General features: G+C 43.2%; 2 protein-coding genes across 2 annotated transcripts in view; one reads left to right on the top strand and one right to left on the bottom strand.

Moving 5' to 3' along the window:
* The window catches only part of GGACT (gamma-glutamylamine cyclotransferase), a 27,919-nt gene extending 14,447 nt beyond the window's left edge, over positions 1-13,472 (top strand). Inside the window, exon 2 of the mRNA XM_039561750.1 lies at positions 10,274-13,472. Coding sequence (XP_039417684.1) covers positions 10,291-10,764 — 474 coding nt within the window. The 5' untranslated portion in view covers positions 10,274-10,290 and the 3' untranslated portion in view covers positions 10,765-13,472. The remainder of the gene's footprint in view (positions 1-10,273) is intronic.
* The window catches only part of PCCA (propionyl-CoA carboxylase subunit alpha), a 274,195-nt gene continuing 273,850 nt past the window's right edge, over positions 13,215-13,559 (bottom strand). Inside the window, exon 24 of the mRNA XM_039561855.1 lies at positions 13,215-13,559. Coding sequence (XP_039417789.1) covers positions 13,491-13,559 — 69 coding nt within the window. The 3' untranslated portion in view covers positions 13,215-13,490.

Raw genomic sequence — 13,559 nt, 5'->3', positions numbered from 1 at the left:
GCCATCCTCTTTTCTCAGAATTTTGGCCCATATTTGGGGTGTGCAAGGAGGCTGTTGTGGGGACATACTAAAGCTAGTCAGAGGATATGCTAATTTATAATTGAGGCTTAATCACCTTTGCTTGGGACCTGCTCCAGTCCTAAACTGGCTACATCTTAAGATGTAGCTTGAGGAGTTCAGAACATTTTATATTGTAATATTGCCTAATTCATGCCGCTGTTCTCAGCACAAAGTCTAGATTGATGGATAGGTGTAGTTGGACACTCTCCTAGATATTTCAATGCCTTAAGGTATGTGAGTTTCCTCTGATGTGCACACAAAGTAACTTGGAAGACTTATGTCTCCAGAATGCTGATTTTTATTTAAAAAAATGTTTAAGAGTTCTTTTCAGCTGCCTATATGCTGTCATGATGCAGAAACGTATCACAGATGGAAACCACCTGGTTTGTAGAAGTAAAATCCTTCCCAAAAGCCATTAGAGTGTGTCCAGAGAAGGGTGACCAGGGTGGTGAAAGGCCTCAAGGGCAAGACTTACAAGGAGTGGCTGAGGTCACTTGGCTTGTTCAGCTTGGAGAAGAGGAGGCTGAGGGGGGACCTCATCACAGCCAACAGCTTCCTCAAGGGGGGCAGTGGAAGGCAGGTGCTGATCTCCTCTCTGGTGACCAGAGATAGGATACAAGGAAATGGGATGAAGCAGGGGAAGTTCAGATTGGACATTAGAAAAAGGTTCTTCACTGAGAGGATGACTGGTCACTGGAACAGGCTCCCCAGGGAAGTGGTCATGGCACCAAGCCTGTCAGAGATCGAGGAGAGCCTGGGCAACGATGCTTGTCACATGGGTTAGCTTTAGGCAGTCCTGTGAGGAGCAGGGTTTTGGACTTCATGGTTCTTATGTGTCCATTCCAACTTGAGAGATTCTGATTCTTTTATTGCCTTCAAATGATGAGTCCCCAGAAGCTTGTGTCTGTGGTCCCCAAGCATATGTTCTTACACTATTATTAAAAGCCATCTTACTTCAATTACACAGTTCTTAGGCCATCTCATATGGCTGTAGCATGAACTGATGCTCTTCTGGATACATCACACACAGATGTGGTAGGCACACAGCTACTTGCTGTAGTAAGATTACTAAGAAATAACACTGATTCCTGAGGAATATGACTGGTAAATTTTGTCTGTGCTTATTACTTCTTATTTTAATATAGTCCGTTCTAATCTTCCCTTAACTTACTCCTTGTTCATAGACAGTTCTTCCATGTGACTTGGTCTGGAGCTATTTTCACTGCTTATTAAATAATGGACTCCATGTCCACTGCATTATCCTTGTCAGAGGTTGTTTAATGACACTGGCCTGGCTTTTTTGCATTCAGAACCACATTGCATATTACTCCCCTTCTCATTTACTTCCAGTACTTAACTCTGTTCTTCTTTCTTTATCAAGTTACTAACAGAAATTCTTTCTCAAAGGTCACTGAAGAGAGGCTGCATGTATAAAGCTATTTTCATTTATGTAAATATTTTATTTGTAAATAATTTACTCATATAACTTAAGAGGAATATTATGTAATGTCTTCCTGTTACAGCCTTACCCCTGCTATAAGATGCCCTTCATTAAAGCTTCCTTCTAGGCATTCTGGACACTGGCAAGGAGACCTTGAATTAGCGTACATTCTACATGTCATCATAAAACCGAAATAGCTTTTATCTGCAATTGCAAATGTATATGTAGAGATAGGTAATTATTTCCATCAGTAATTCTTGTGAGACTCTTGGGGCTCCAGGAGAAGATTTAAGGGCTTGTGTAACCTTTTCAGTAAATACAGACTTTACAGACCTGTGTTAAATTTTGCATTAGACTACAGAACCTGTTTCTGCATCAGAGACCAAACCACTCTTTACCGAAATGTAAACATTTAATTCCACACATCCCTTATAGGACACATACAAGTTGGAGATTTCTTGTCTTCTATCTTTGACTCTACGAGGCAGGAGGATATTTGAGAGTTTGGTCAGTACGTTTTCTGGATTTGAAAGCAATTACTCCAGTGCCTCACTAAGTGCAATTTCAGGCTTTTTTGGATGTCCTCAGAATATATATTTGTTTCTTTTGTGTAAAAGATAGGAGGCCAGTAAATGTATTTACTTTGGGATAAGGATGCATTCTCTGTTGCTGAAAAAGGATGTGATCTGTGTTTCAGACTTCATTGCAGGAATTTGCAAGTCATTCTTAGCAAAAATCAAGACCAGGACAGTTGAAATAACTCATTAACTCTCTCTTCATGATGATCTGTGACTTACTTGTTCTGCAGTAAACTTGTTACTAATTTCTAAAGAGAAGTGATATGCCTCAGTGGGATTGAAGTTAATTATATAGATCTGTTCATGGTTCTTTGTAGTTTTGATTTGATGTCCTATTTTAGTTTGTATTTTCTTGCCTTTTCTTATATTAGAAAATGGTGGAAGAGATACATTGCTGAGATATGGATTGAGTTTTTATTTCTGACTTGTATTAAGCTGAAATTCGCTTTAAAAATCTTTTTTTAAAATAAAACTACCCACGTAGCTTATCAGTGTAACATTTGCATATACATTTAATCAGTAAGACAAATAACTGTAGTGAATTAGAACAGAATTACAAAATCACTTAGTTCGGAAAAAGACCTTTAAGATTGAGTCCAGCTATTAACCCAGCACTGCCAACTCCATCGCTAAACCATATCCCTGAGCACACATCTGCATGTCTTTTAAATACCTCCAGGGATGGTGACTCCTCCAGTTGAGTGACCGGTCAACTGGTCACTGTGGACACCTCCAGTGACCCTCCAGCCTGTTGAGCTGATTTATTTTGTTACCAGTATGTCCCATGTTAGGTATTATGCTTTTCCACAAATTTGATTCATAGACTGAAAGGATGGTATAAGCCTTTCTTCTTAAAAGAAAAAAAAAAGCGCTCCACTTTTGCTTCTATGCACCTTTAGTAACCTCAGCTGTGGTCCTCTAAATGTGAAGGAGGGCCTCTCCTCCTTCCATTGCTACCTAGTGGCATATATAGAAATAAAAAAGCACTACTGTTAGTGTAACTGCTGTGTGTATAGATATGCTTTATTGTCCACTACTCCTTCTGAACCTCAAAAAATTTGTATGATCCTGCTTCAGAGCAAATGTTCTTGGCAATTACCCCACACTATCCATACCCTTTCTGGTGGAATATTTAAAATTGTGTTTGCATTTAGATCTGGTGGCTCCTCCAGTAGAGCTGGTTTTAACCTTCCTCTCTTCTTTTCTGTTGGCCACTAACACTTCACAAGCAAAGCACGGCTCTGTGTAGAAAATCTTTGTGCGCGTGTGTATGTGGATGCAGCAAATGCCTGTGAATTACCTTTCTTGAACCCTTTAAAGCAGCCCATAGTTTCCCAGGGAATCATGAGTTGAAAAAAAAACGGTCTGTTGAGTTTTTCTCATGTTTCATTTCTGCCACATTGGTCAAAGGTTTATTTTTTAGGAGCTAGTCCATGCTGGAGTAGGTAGTGATTTCTGGAGGAAAAATACTGCAGTGTAATGTGACACTGTTCCCAGATTTATACCTGGATTTTTCTATTTGGCTCATTTAGCAGAGTGCATTTTGTTCCCTGAACATCTGTGCTCTCATTTGGTTTTTAACAAGGTTTGAGGAGCATCATGTTGCAGTGACCTCTCCACATGGTGCTGCAGGGCTCTGGCACCTTGACTCATCCCAGGGAGACATCCTGCTACTGCCTATAGAGCCGCTGGCTGGAGCAGCCTCCGCTGTTCCGTCAGGATGTCCAGCTGCTGGCCCTCCCAGCCAGCCACACAGTGAGGCACAAGAGGCACCACTGGGTCTCGCCTGGGCAGAGCTCATCCCGCCTGCAGCCCCTGCCGTGGCATCTCCACGGAGCAGGAGCAAAGGCATAAGATGGCTTCCTGAGCCACAGGCCCCTGCCAGTTGGGAGGATGCTGTTGCTCAACAATGGGGCTTTATAAATATCTCCCAGGCTCGGTCGCACTCCCAAGGGACGGTGCTGTGCCATGACCTGGGCACCTCTCCCCTTCTCACAGAGGATCATTGTGCAGCTGTTCCCTCATTTCCTTTGTGGAAAGGCACCTCACGATCCCACACAAGACCCCATCTTTTCTCTCTTCCCGTTCTCTCTCTCACCATCCTTTCAGTGTAGAAAAACACATTCCCATGCTTAGGTACTCAAAGTGTTTGCCGTGTTCCACAGGCCGGGATGATCTTCTCGGTCCAAAACAGCGAACTGACCGCTCCGGGTATTGGCATGTAAATTAATGTGCTGACCTCGCAGGGAACCCATCCAAGCTGCAGGCTCTGTCCCGAGTTTCAGGATGTCGGTGGTTTGAAACTCGGCTCTGTTCTGCATCTCAATGATGGAAACCACTTCAAATTCACCATGGCATAGCAGGGCTGCCCTATCAAAAGTTGTTTTTCTACTTTTTTCCTGTAACAGCAATCTGGCATTTAAAGCTTATGCTCCGTTCTTGCGGGTTGTTTTTTTTCCTCCCTTTTGTGTAGATACAACAGTGTAAGCATCTATGCTAGAAGTGCAAAGATGAGATATTTTTGTATATATAATTTAAATTCATTGTCTTGTACTTAAAACTGCATCATAAGGACCCACCATGCTTGAGTGGGATTTTGAGAAGCCATCTAGTCTCTTGCCTTTCTCTAAGGCAAGAATAACTGTAGCATCCATGATAGTTTGAACAAATTCTCAAGAGTTCCAGTTTTCAAGGCTTCCACACTGTTTATTGACTTTCAGTAAACACTTCACACCTCAGTTGGCACTCAAGACTAAGATGCTTGAGGTATTGCTGTGTTCTTCTGATACGTCAGTGTATTACTCAGTAACACTCAAAAAGGCATGGGGAGAATGGAGTGTGAACAAAGGAGACGTGGTTTCTATCCCTGTATAAATTCATGGTTTATCTATTCTCAAATATTTCAGTTCTGGTTTCCCTATGTCGGAAAACCATAGGAGAACCAGTAAAGACTTCTTTTTGGTTTGTTAAATATATGTGGACTTGTCAGCCATCAAGAGAGTAAGCACTGGAAAAGTATCTGGCCACACTGAGCAAGTGCACAGAGCCCCCTGACTCAGGAAGATGAAGCAAGCAGGCATCAGGGAAAGACCCCACAGTAATCTGGCCTCATGCACATGTGTGCAGTCACAGCCTGAGGCTGCCTTCCCTGCTTCTGCCATTGCTGACACAAAAACAGGCGTGAGAGCTCACAGGAAGAAAGGGCCTTTACACAGCACAGTGCTCATCACGTTGACTTGGGGAGGGTCTGGACCCAAGTCTGGAAATGCAGCAGTGTTGCCTTGCCCTGTTCTTGCGCTCTGATGCTGAGCTCAGATAGGGGGCACTGGGCCCTCAAGCTTTTTTGGGGTCGTTTGTTATGGTTGTTCTTACACCTGTCTGTTCTTACGCCTAGATCTAACTTAACAATTAGAAAGTTGTTCCTATCCATGTTAATGATTCTGTGCAAAAAATTTTGGCTGGCTTTGTGTTCATGTATGCAGAGACCCAACTGTCTCTTCTTAAAACCTTTACACATATTTGTGAGTGATTATGCCCCATCTCATCAGCTCCTATTTAAGCTCCTGCTGGTTCATTCTTGGCCCAAGTAAAACAGTCCTGGACTCAGTGCTCTGCCCTGAGCTCTTTCTGAATAATTTTGTAGTCCACAGGTTTCTGAATTGAGGTCCCAAGACTTTAGTAAAACTCGTACAACATGATTTAATATTAGGACAAAACAGTCAATACTTACTAATATAATATTCTCTTGAGGTGATAGCTTTCCCTTCCTTCCCCTCAACTCAGTTTGTCCACATCCACTGACCTTCTGTTTCCTTCATCCGCCTTTTCTTGTCCTGATGCACTGGCAATCCCCTCCTGTCTCTGCACTCTCGAGAAATTTAGCCTGTTCATCAGTCTAATGTTGTCTCCAGCATGTTTCTGCATTCCATCCCCAGCATCTTTTTGCATGTGGTGGTTTTATCTGTTTGTCACTTTGAGACCTTCTAACAGTCACTTTGGGAATTAAACTCTCTGAAAGTACTAAAAATTAATCTAATTAATTTTCTCTATGCAATACAGTTGAAAGTGATTTGGAATGCTTTCAAACAGACAAAAGGCAAATGTTTGCTGTGATGACAAAGGGGTACAAGGCACGTGAGCCATGCTGATTGATGCCTGTCCAAAGGAAGGGCATCCTCACTCCGCCTCCTGGCAGATACTCCAGTTTAAGTGCCAGGAGTTTTGTTGGTTTGGGGATGTGAACTATCCAAGGAAGAAATGAAAACAATCTGCAGAGGACATTAAGTGGAGTTTCGGGTAGTGCCCAGTAGCATCCAGCATGGCCCTGGTTACTCCAATACTCTTGTTTGTTTTCACAAACCAGCACCTCACGGTTTCGGGGCGGGTGACCGCTGCGAGGAGACTGTAACCTCTTGATTTCAAAGGAGCCATCGTTTCGCTGGTGCCTCTGTGGTTAATGTAAGAAAGGTGTCTTGCCATAAACTTTTTCCGAGGTATTCAGCAAGGTTGGGAAGGGGTCGGCCCAGGCAGGAAGCCCTTGTCTGTGCTATAAAGAAAATAGCTAGCAACAAAATGAAAGCATCAAAGGACCAACAGGATGCGGTCCCAGGAGTCCTCTCTGGCATGTTAGTCCTTCTTGAAAGTTAGCATTGAGTGAAGAGTGACCTTAAAACTCCCTTCATTCAAACAGACTGGGCTCAAGTTTAAAGTTCAAGGCATTTTGTTTTTTCACCTGTTTCCTACAGTTTTTAAGAAACTTCTGAAGAATTAATGTGTAACTATATCTGGTCACAGAGCCAATGCAGAGAATTTTTCTCAAGGGAAAATAATGTTACTGTATGGAGTAAGAGAAATGGATACTTTCTGAGTTAGGTTTTATTTTGTTGAAACTTTTTCACCCAAACCCACTTCGACCATGATTGCAAACAGCCCTGGAGCCAGTATAATGCATGGCTCCAGGGCCGTGCTTTATTTTTGAAAGAAGCTGGTAGGGTCCTGTAATTGTCTGAGTTGTGCTGAAAAAAAGGTGGTTTTTGCCAAAGCTGCTGCTGCCACTTGGGAAGCAAGGTCTTGTTTTGGGCACAACCTGGGGGCAGAGAGCCTGGTTGCAGCTCCATCTGCGAGTGCACGGTGAGTGAGCCAGCAACTGGCCCCATGGCTGCCCACCCCTCTCTCACCGTGCTGAAGCTGTTGGGAGAGGGAAAGCCAAAGCCCTGAGCCTGGTGGGTGAGGGTGGATGTGGATACAGTGCTGCCGCCCTACCAGCGCTAATGCCAAGTGGCAACCCAGGCTCCTGGCTCACACTGGTTGTGAGCCACTTTTCACCCTATCTGTGTGATCCTGAAGTTGTTCCTCTATTTTCTGATCTTTGTATCTTGCCTGATGAAGCAACTAGTAACTGATCCCACAAGTGACTTGGCAGGTCATCTTTCATAGCTAAAAGAAATAGTTTGCAGAGATGACATACAAATTTTACTTATGCTTCCCCATGCCATTAAATTTTAATGACTCTGGTATAAATATTTCATGAAAGTACTTTCTGAATGGGTTTGTTTTGTCCTGGCAGCTAATACTCAGTATAAGTCTGGGCAGGTTTTGTTTGGTTTTTGGTGGGTATTCTTTTCCTCTCAGGTGGTTAGTGAAGGTAAGAAGTGTCAAACTGGATTAAGTGAGAAAAGGCAACTTCTTGTTGGTGATTCAGCAAGGGGGTGCCATCGATAACTCTTTTCAGCTGCGTAGTGGAAGCCTGTGAAATGACCCTCAAATACAATTCTGCTCTGTGCTCTCCTGCCACAAGGTGGCTAAAACTGTTTTAAAAGCCCAGGATTTGCAAGTGCTTTAAGTGATGCTAATACATCTACAGCTTTTCTGCAGCGCAACACACGGCACACTAGAGACCAGATTTATTGCGCAGAAAATTGTGTATGTCTTATTTATACAGAGCAGAGATCAGAAAATGTTATTATCAAGTTTATTTCAATCCCTCCTCGGCTGGAGGGCTGCGCTTGGCTTTGTTGTTGGGTTTTTTTTTTTAATAGAAGTCATTGTGCCCAGCCCATCCAGGGTGAGCGACAGGACTGCTGTGGGGCACAGCAGTGCCAAAGGGAGCTCAGTGTCCACCTGCCCGCGAGCCACAGCTCACAAGGACATCAGCCTCACATTCCACACAGACTGTGGCTGAAACTTCAGCTTCCCACTCCATCTCCATTTGTACTGCATGCTGAATCCATCTACTCAAAGGCTAAATCAGAAACACTTGTCCAAACCTGGGTTAGCAAGTTCCTTTGCTGCTGTTGAATTCTGTGGACCCTGCACTGGGATGACGGGTGCCTTTCTTTAAATAGGTGATGTTTTGCAACAGCCAGCTGCTGTGCCATCACAAACAGGGAAGTTGTTTTCACCAATTCCAGGAAATGGTGACAGTCTTCTCTGCAAACTTTTTGGAAGCTTATCTCCAGCTGTACAGTAGGGACAGGGCTTTTGTTTAATGGAAATGAAGCATATCTTTTTCTTACAGATGCACCACTCACTATAGAGTGTTTATGTGCGTTTTAGGTTTCCCTTTTTATTTTTTAACTCTGACAAGTAACCTCTTGGTTGTGAACAATTTAATTCGCGATTCATTTTTCTGATTCAAAGTGAACACGAGTGCCCTAATCCCCTAATGGGAATTAATTGCATGTTTCAATGCTTAACTCTGATCCTTTCTCAATCCCCACTGGGACAAGTTTCTTCCAGAAGGATCTGTGTTTGTTATTCAAAACACAATCTGAAAGGTAACGATTCTTCTTATAAAAGAGACTCAGGCCGACTGAATATTAATGCTCTTTTTATTGTGAGGGAGTGAGTTGCATCCAAGAAAAAAACCTCGTTTATGTCATGATGGATAAATTACTCTGAAGTATATCTGATAAAATACAGGGAAAAAATCAGTGTGTTCTTATTCCCTTAAGTAAAAGCAGTTTGCCAGTAAATAAAGGCACACACTTGTTTTTGCTTGGAAAGCTGTATTTTGATATAGAGAAAAACTGTTTACTTCACCAAAGGGGAGATTGCTTGGCTACTGAGGATTTTTAAATGACACTACTCTCGGCCAGCAACACACCCTTTTGGATAACTGACCTGACCTAATAGTTTACTAAAATAAAGAGTAAATTGCAGAAAATAGATTAAATTTCTACCTCCAGTCTGTTTTTAAAGATTTCTCAAACTTGAAATACATTATTTAATGACACTCTTTCCAAGAGGAGCTGCATGGGCTCCTCTGATGTTGGGTGTAGGGCCCAGCCAGATGACTGTGGATGAGGCAGGCTCTGCACAGTCAGTGACCACAGGTAAAATGTGGGAAAACATCACAGTGCAAGAACTGCTTCTACCCTACAGAAATGATGGGGTATAAACAGGGCACAGTGTGAAAACATAGTGCAGGAACCATGAAGGTCCCTTCCCCCCGTTACGTTTCAGTAAAGCCAGTCTTCTATCCCATTTAAACCAATTTTGAGTGTTTCATGCTCACAGGTAAAACAAATGGTTGTTCAGGGTCTGTTTTCAAGAGGGAGCTTGCACATGTGCAGAGCAGCTACTTGAGGTGGTGCAGCACTTTGGGGTGTCTGTCTGGGGAAGAGAGGAGGATCACGGCATTACCTGGTCTCTCTGCCAGCAGCCCCAGCTTTCAGTTTCTCTCCCTGGCCCCACAGCTTGCTGTTCAGCATTTGTCTGTCACTCAGCAAGCGGGACCTTGGCGCATTACTGCAAATCCATCAGCACATCCATGAGATGACTCAACACCAGGGTACGCTTGCTTTTGGGGCACCACTGAGCACACCACCACACATTTTGCTGTAGCACAGCTCCCATAATGGTGTGAAAGAAAAATTCTTTAAGAAAGATTCAGAGTTTTTCCTGAGGGTCAGGGATGTGTTGTTGGCTGATGTTGGGGATTCCATGAAGACCGTAATTTGGTTACAGCAAAGAACTGCAAAAGGCTGACTTTCTCCTGGTGTCTGTTTTTCACTGATGTAGTTTTTGTCTGAAAAGTTTCAAGATACTTGAATTATGATACTTAAATGTGGTGTAGGACTACAAGACCACTTTTGCATGTGCCCGAACAGCCTTTTGTGTAGGAGGTGCCTTGGCAGGGCTGTGGTTCTCCAGGGCACTGGGCACACGGGTAACGTACCTCTTTGTCTTTCAGCTGCTTTTGGAAGTACAATGGCCCGTGTCTTTGTCTACGGCACACTCAAGAAGGGCCAGCCCAACTACAAGCACATGATCAACACGGCCAAAGGGCTAGCGAAATTCCAAGGAAGGGGCCGCACGGTGGAGAAGTACCCGCTGGTGATTGCAGGGAAATACAATATTCCTTACATGCTGAACATCCCAGGGACGGGTCACCACGTTGCTGGGGAGATTTACTCCGTCGATGAGCAGATGCTGCAGTTCCTGGATGAGTTTGAAGGCTGCCCAGACATGTACCAGCGCACCCTGATGAGAATCCAAGTGGTGGAGTGGGAAGGGAAGGGCAGCACAGGCGAGCCGCGGGCAGCAGCCGACGGCGTCCTGGAGTGCTTCGTGTACAGCACGGCCACGTACCCGCCCGAGTGGGTTGGGCTCCCCTACCATGACAGTTACGACTCCTCAGGGAAGCACGGCCTCTCCTACGTCCTACGGGAAAGCCGGGAATAGAAACGGGGGGTGACGCAGCCTGGCCGAAGACGTAGTGCTAAGCAGGTGTTGCTCAGTAACCTTTCCAGGAAAGCTGTAATACCTTTCTATTAAAATGCAGGATCTCTTGTAACCTCCCCAACCCAGGAGCCTTGGCGCTAGCGTTGAAGTCCTGTAGGCCCAGAGCTGCAGACTCCTCCCCAGGCAGTCAGTGTCCTCCTGGCTCCCCCTACCTGCTGCAACTGCGTTTGCACCAGGTGTAAAGTAACTGTATGTGCACATCGGGTCTGGCGTCTAATTATTCCCTTAACTTCCCCCTTTGCCTTGGTGCATAATGGAGGTCAGTGAAAGGCAGAGGAACAGATCAGTTTGTTTTCCCTGAACTGACAAATTTTCTTGCACTAATATCTGAAACTGATTTAAATGTCTGCAAAATAAAGCACAGCTCATACTGAATATTGACTTGTAATGGTGTTTAGTAGGCTACTGCATGTAAACAGGGAAAGCTGATCATATAGGTAACTCGGTGCTTCTAGACAAATAGGAAATTGCTGGAGAAAATGTGAAGAGTATTCTTACTCTGCATTGCAATGGGTGTTTTTCTGAACTGGAAAGGTGTCTTTTTAAAGAATGTTTAGTTTTACAAGGCACTGCCAAGAAATATTGAGAGAATTAAGAGTTACATTTAAAATTGTATTTTTAATTTAACATTCTGAGCACTTTGAGTTCCACTTCTGTTCATTGAGTGACTGTAGGATTTGGGGGTGTGTGTTTCTGTGTGTCTGTGTGTGTGTTATGGGGGATGTGGGGGATTTTGGGGACCAGGGAAAGCAAACCGACACTGGAGCCATTGTGAGCACTTACTGTCAAGGTGACTTTTTGCCAAGCACTTTAATGCAGGACTTGCAACCATATGCAAACTGAGTTTCCTACTGAGGGAAAAGATGTTATATACATTATAAAAATATCCAAAGGACCTGTATAGTGATTATTGCAACCCTTAAATTGGGGAAAAAATATGTAAAGAAGATTGTTGTCCCCCTGACCCAACCAACTGTGCTGGTTTCTGTACAATCTGGGAAAATCGTGGCTTTCTGTTGTTACACTCTTGTGCCTTATATTTTCCTTCAGCTGCAGTGTTTGGTACAGATAGATTGTACAGTAGCCAAAGCTGCCAAAGGGATGGGAGCAGGCACTGTATGCCATGCAGTGAGCCAAGGTACCATCAAATGCAGCAAGGATACAATTAAGAACAATATTGTACTTTTGCTTCACTGCCAGTAGCCCTGTGATGGCCAGAGGAGATCCCGGGTAGGGAATCAGCCTAAACTTTAGCAGTAGTAGGCACTGCTGCATCTCATTTAGAAAAGCTTTTATGTTGCTGCAATAAGCAAAACAAGTAACTTGACAGTAGAATACTTGTGTCTCTTTACAATACTTGTCTGTTTAGGGCACCCTGCAGAGACTGAACTGTGCGCCTTTGGGAAGGGGCAAGATGGCAGTAAGACATGTAAAGAGATCTGCAGGGTGTCTGCCTCAGTTTCTCCAACTGCAAAAGCATTAATTTTCCCAGAAGCCAGGTACTATTCAAACACTCTCCTTACTCATCTTGATGAGTTTTGCAAACTAATTCCCTAAGCAGATCCCTGTGCTACATTCCCCCTTGGCCATGCGATGTAGTTAATTAGCAGTGTCTCGGTAACATGAAGGATGCCTCTTCAGTCAGAAGTTTCAAGCAGAATCAAACATTTCTGGTTGAACATGAGTCACCAGCCCTGTCACAGACTGTTTTCAGCCTTCACCTTCCAGGAAAGGGCCCAGGCAGCTCTGGCCACAGGTTTCTTTCTGGGAAGTAGCACATCGTAGGCAAGAAAATGAGAGGAAGCCTGGTCTGAGGGACAACACGTGCTCCTAGCAGTACCTTGCGGCAGCTAAAGAGATCTGAGAACAGTGCCAGCTCCTTCTGTAAAGACTTGCATCCAGTAACCAGGATCACGAAGACAAGGGTGGGGAAACTGAGTATGGAGTTTGAATAGAAAGAAGACAATTCCCTTACAACTTTAAATGAAAATACATGACAAATGTCTGCACTAGCAAAATAAAGCCTCTAACCTGTAATTTAAATCTAATCTATACAAATCATTCAAAATATAATAATATATAAGTATTTTAAACATATAATAAATAATTCTATAATAATTTGTTATTAGTTAATAAATAATAATTCAATAAATATATATCCTAATTCAAAATAAATCGGATCAGAATTTAAGCCATTGGTGGTACTTGTGCAGCACTTTTACAGAGTAAAGGAGAACTGCTCAGTTTGCTCAGTGGTTAATTTTTCATTCTTGCCAACCATTCTGTACAGCCTGGCTGGGGCCTCAAACCAGGGACATTGCTGTGAAGAAGACAAATCAGATTTGGGCTTTTGTTATGTTTTCTTTTTTTAAAAAAAGAGGCTTTTCCTGTTTCAAAGCAGAAATGGTATTTTATTGATTTTTTTTGATCCTGAAAAATCAAAGCATTACAAAGGTTATGTACAAGTATTTCTGGAAGTAAAAATCTGGGATCTGTTGCCAAGATTTAACATCTGTGTTTGCTGTCTTAACCACTGATACAGTAAATATGCCTGTATAAAATCTTGTGCGTAGTACTGTCCATTTTCTGTGTTGAATTGTCTTAATGTTACTTTACAGATAAAAATAATAAAGGCTTAGTTAATTCAACAGTGTGAAGGCAACCTTTCATTCCAGTTCCACCAGCAGATCTTCTTCTCCAACGGTGTCACCAGCTTTGCAGTGCACAGCTTTCAC

This window comes from Corvus cornix, chromosome 1 (genome assembly GCF_000738735.6).
Source record: "Corvus cornix cornix isolate S_Up_H32 chromosome 1, ASM73873v5, whole genome shotgun sequence".
In the NCBI taxonomy this organism is placed as follows: domain Eukaryota; kingdom Metazoa; phylum Chordata; class Aves; order Passeriformes; family Corvidae; genus Corvus; species Corvus cornix.
Note: the sequence above shows the minus strand (reverse complement) of the source record. Positions and strands in the feature narration are given on the sequence as shown.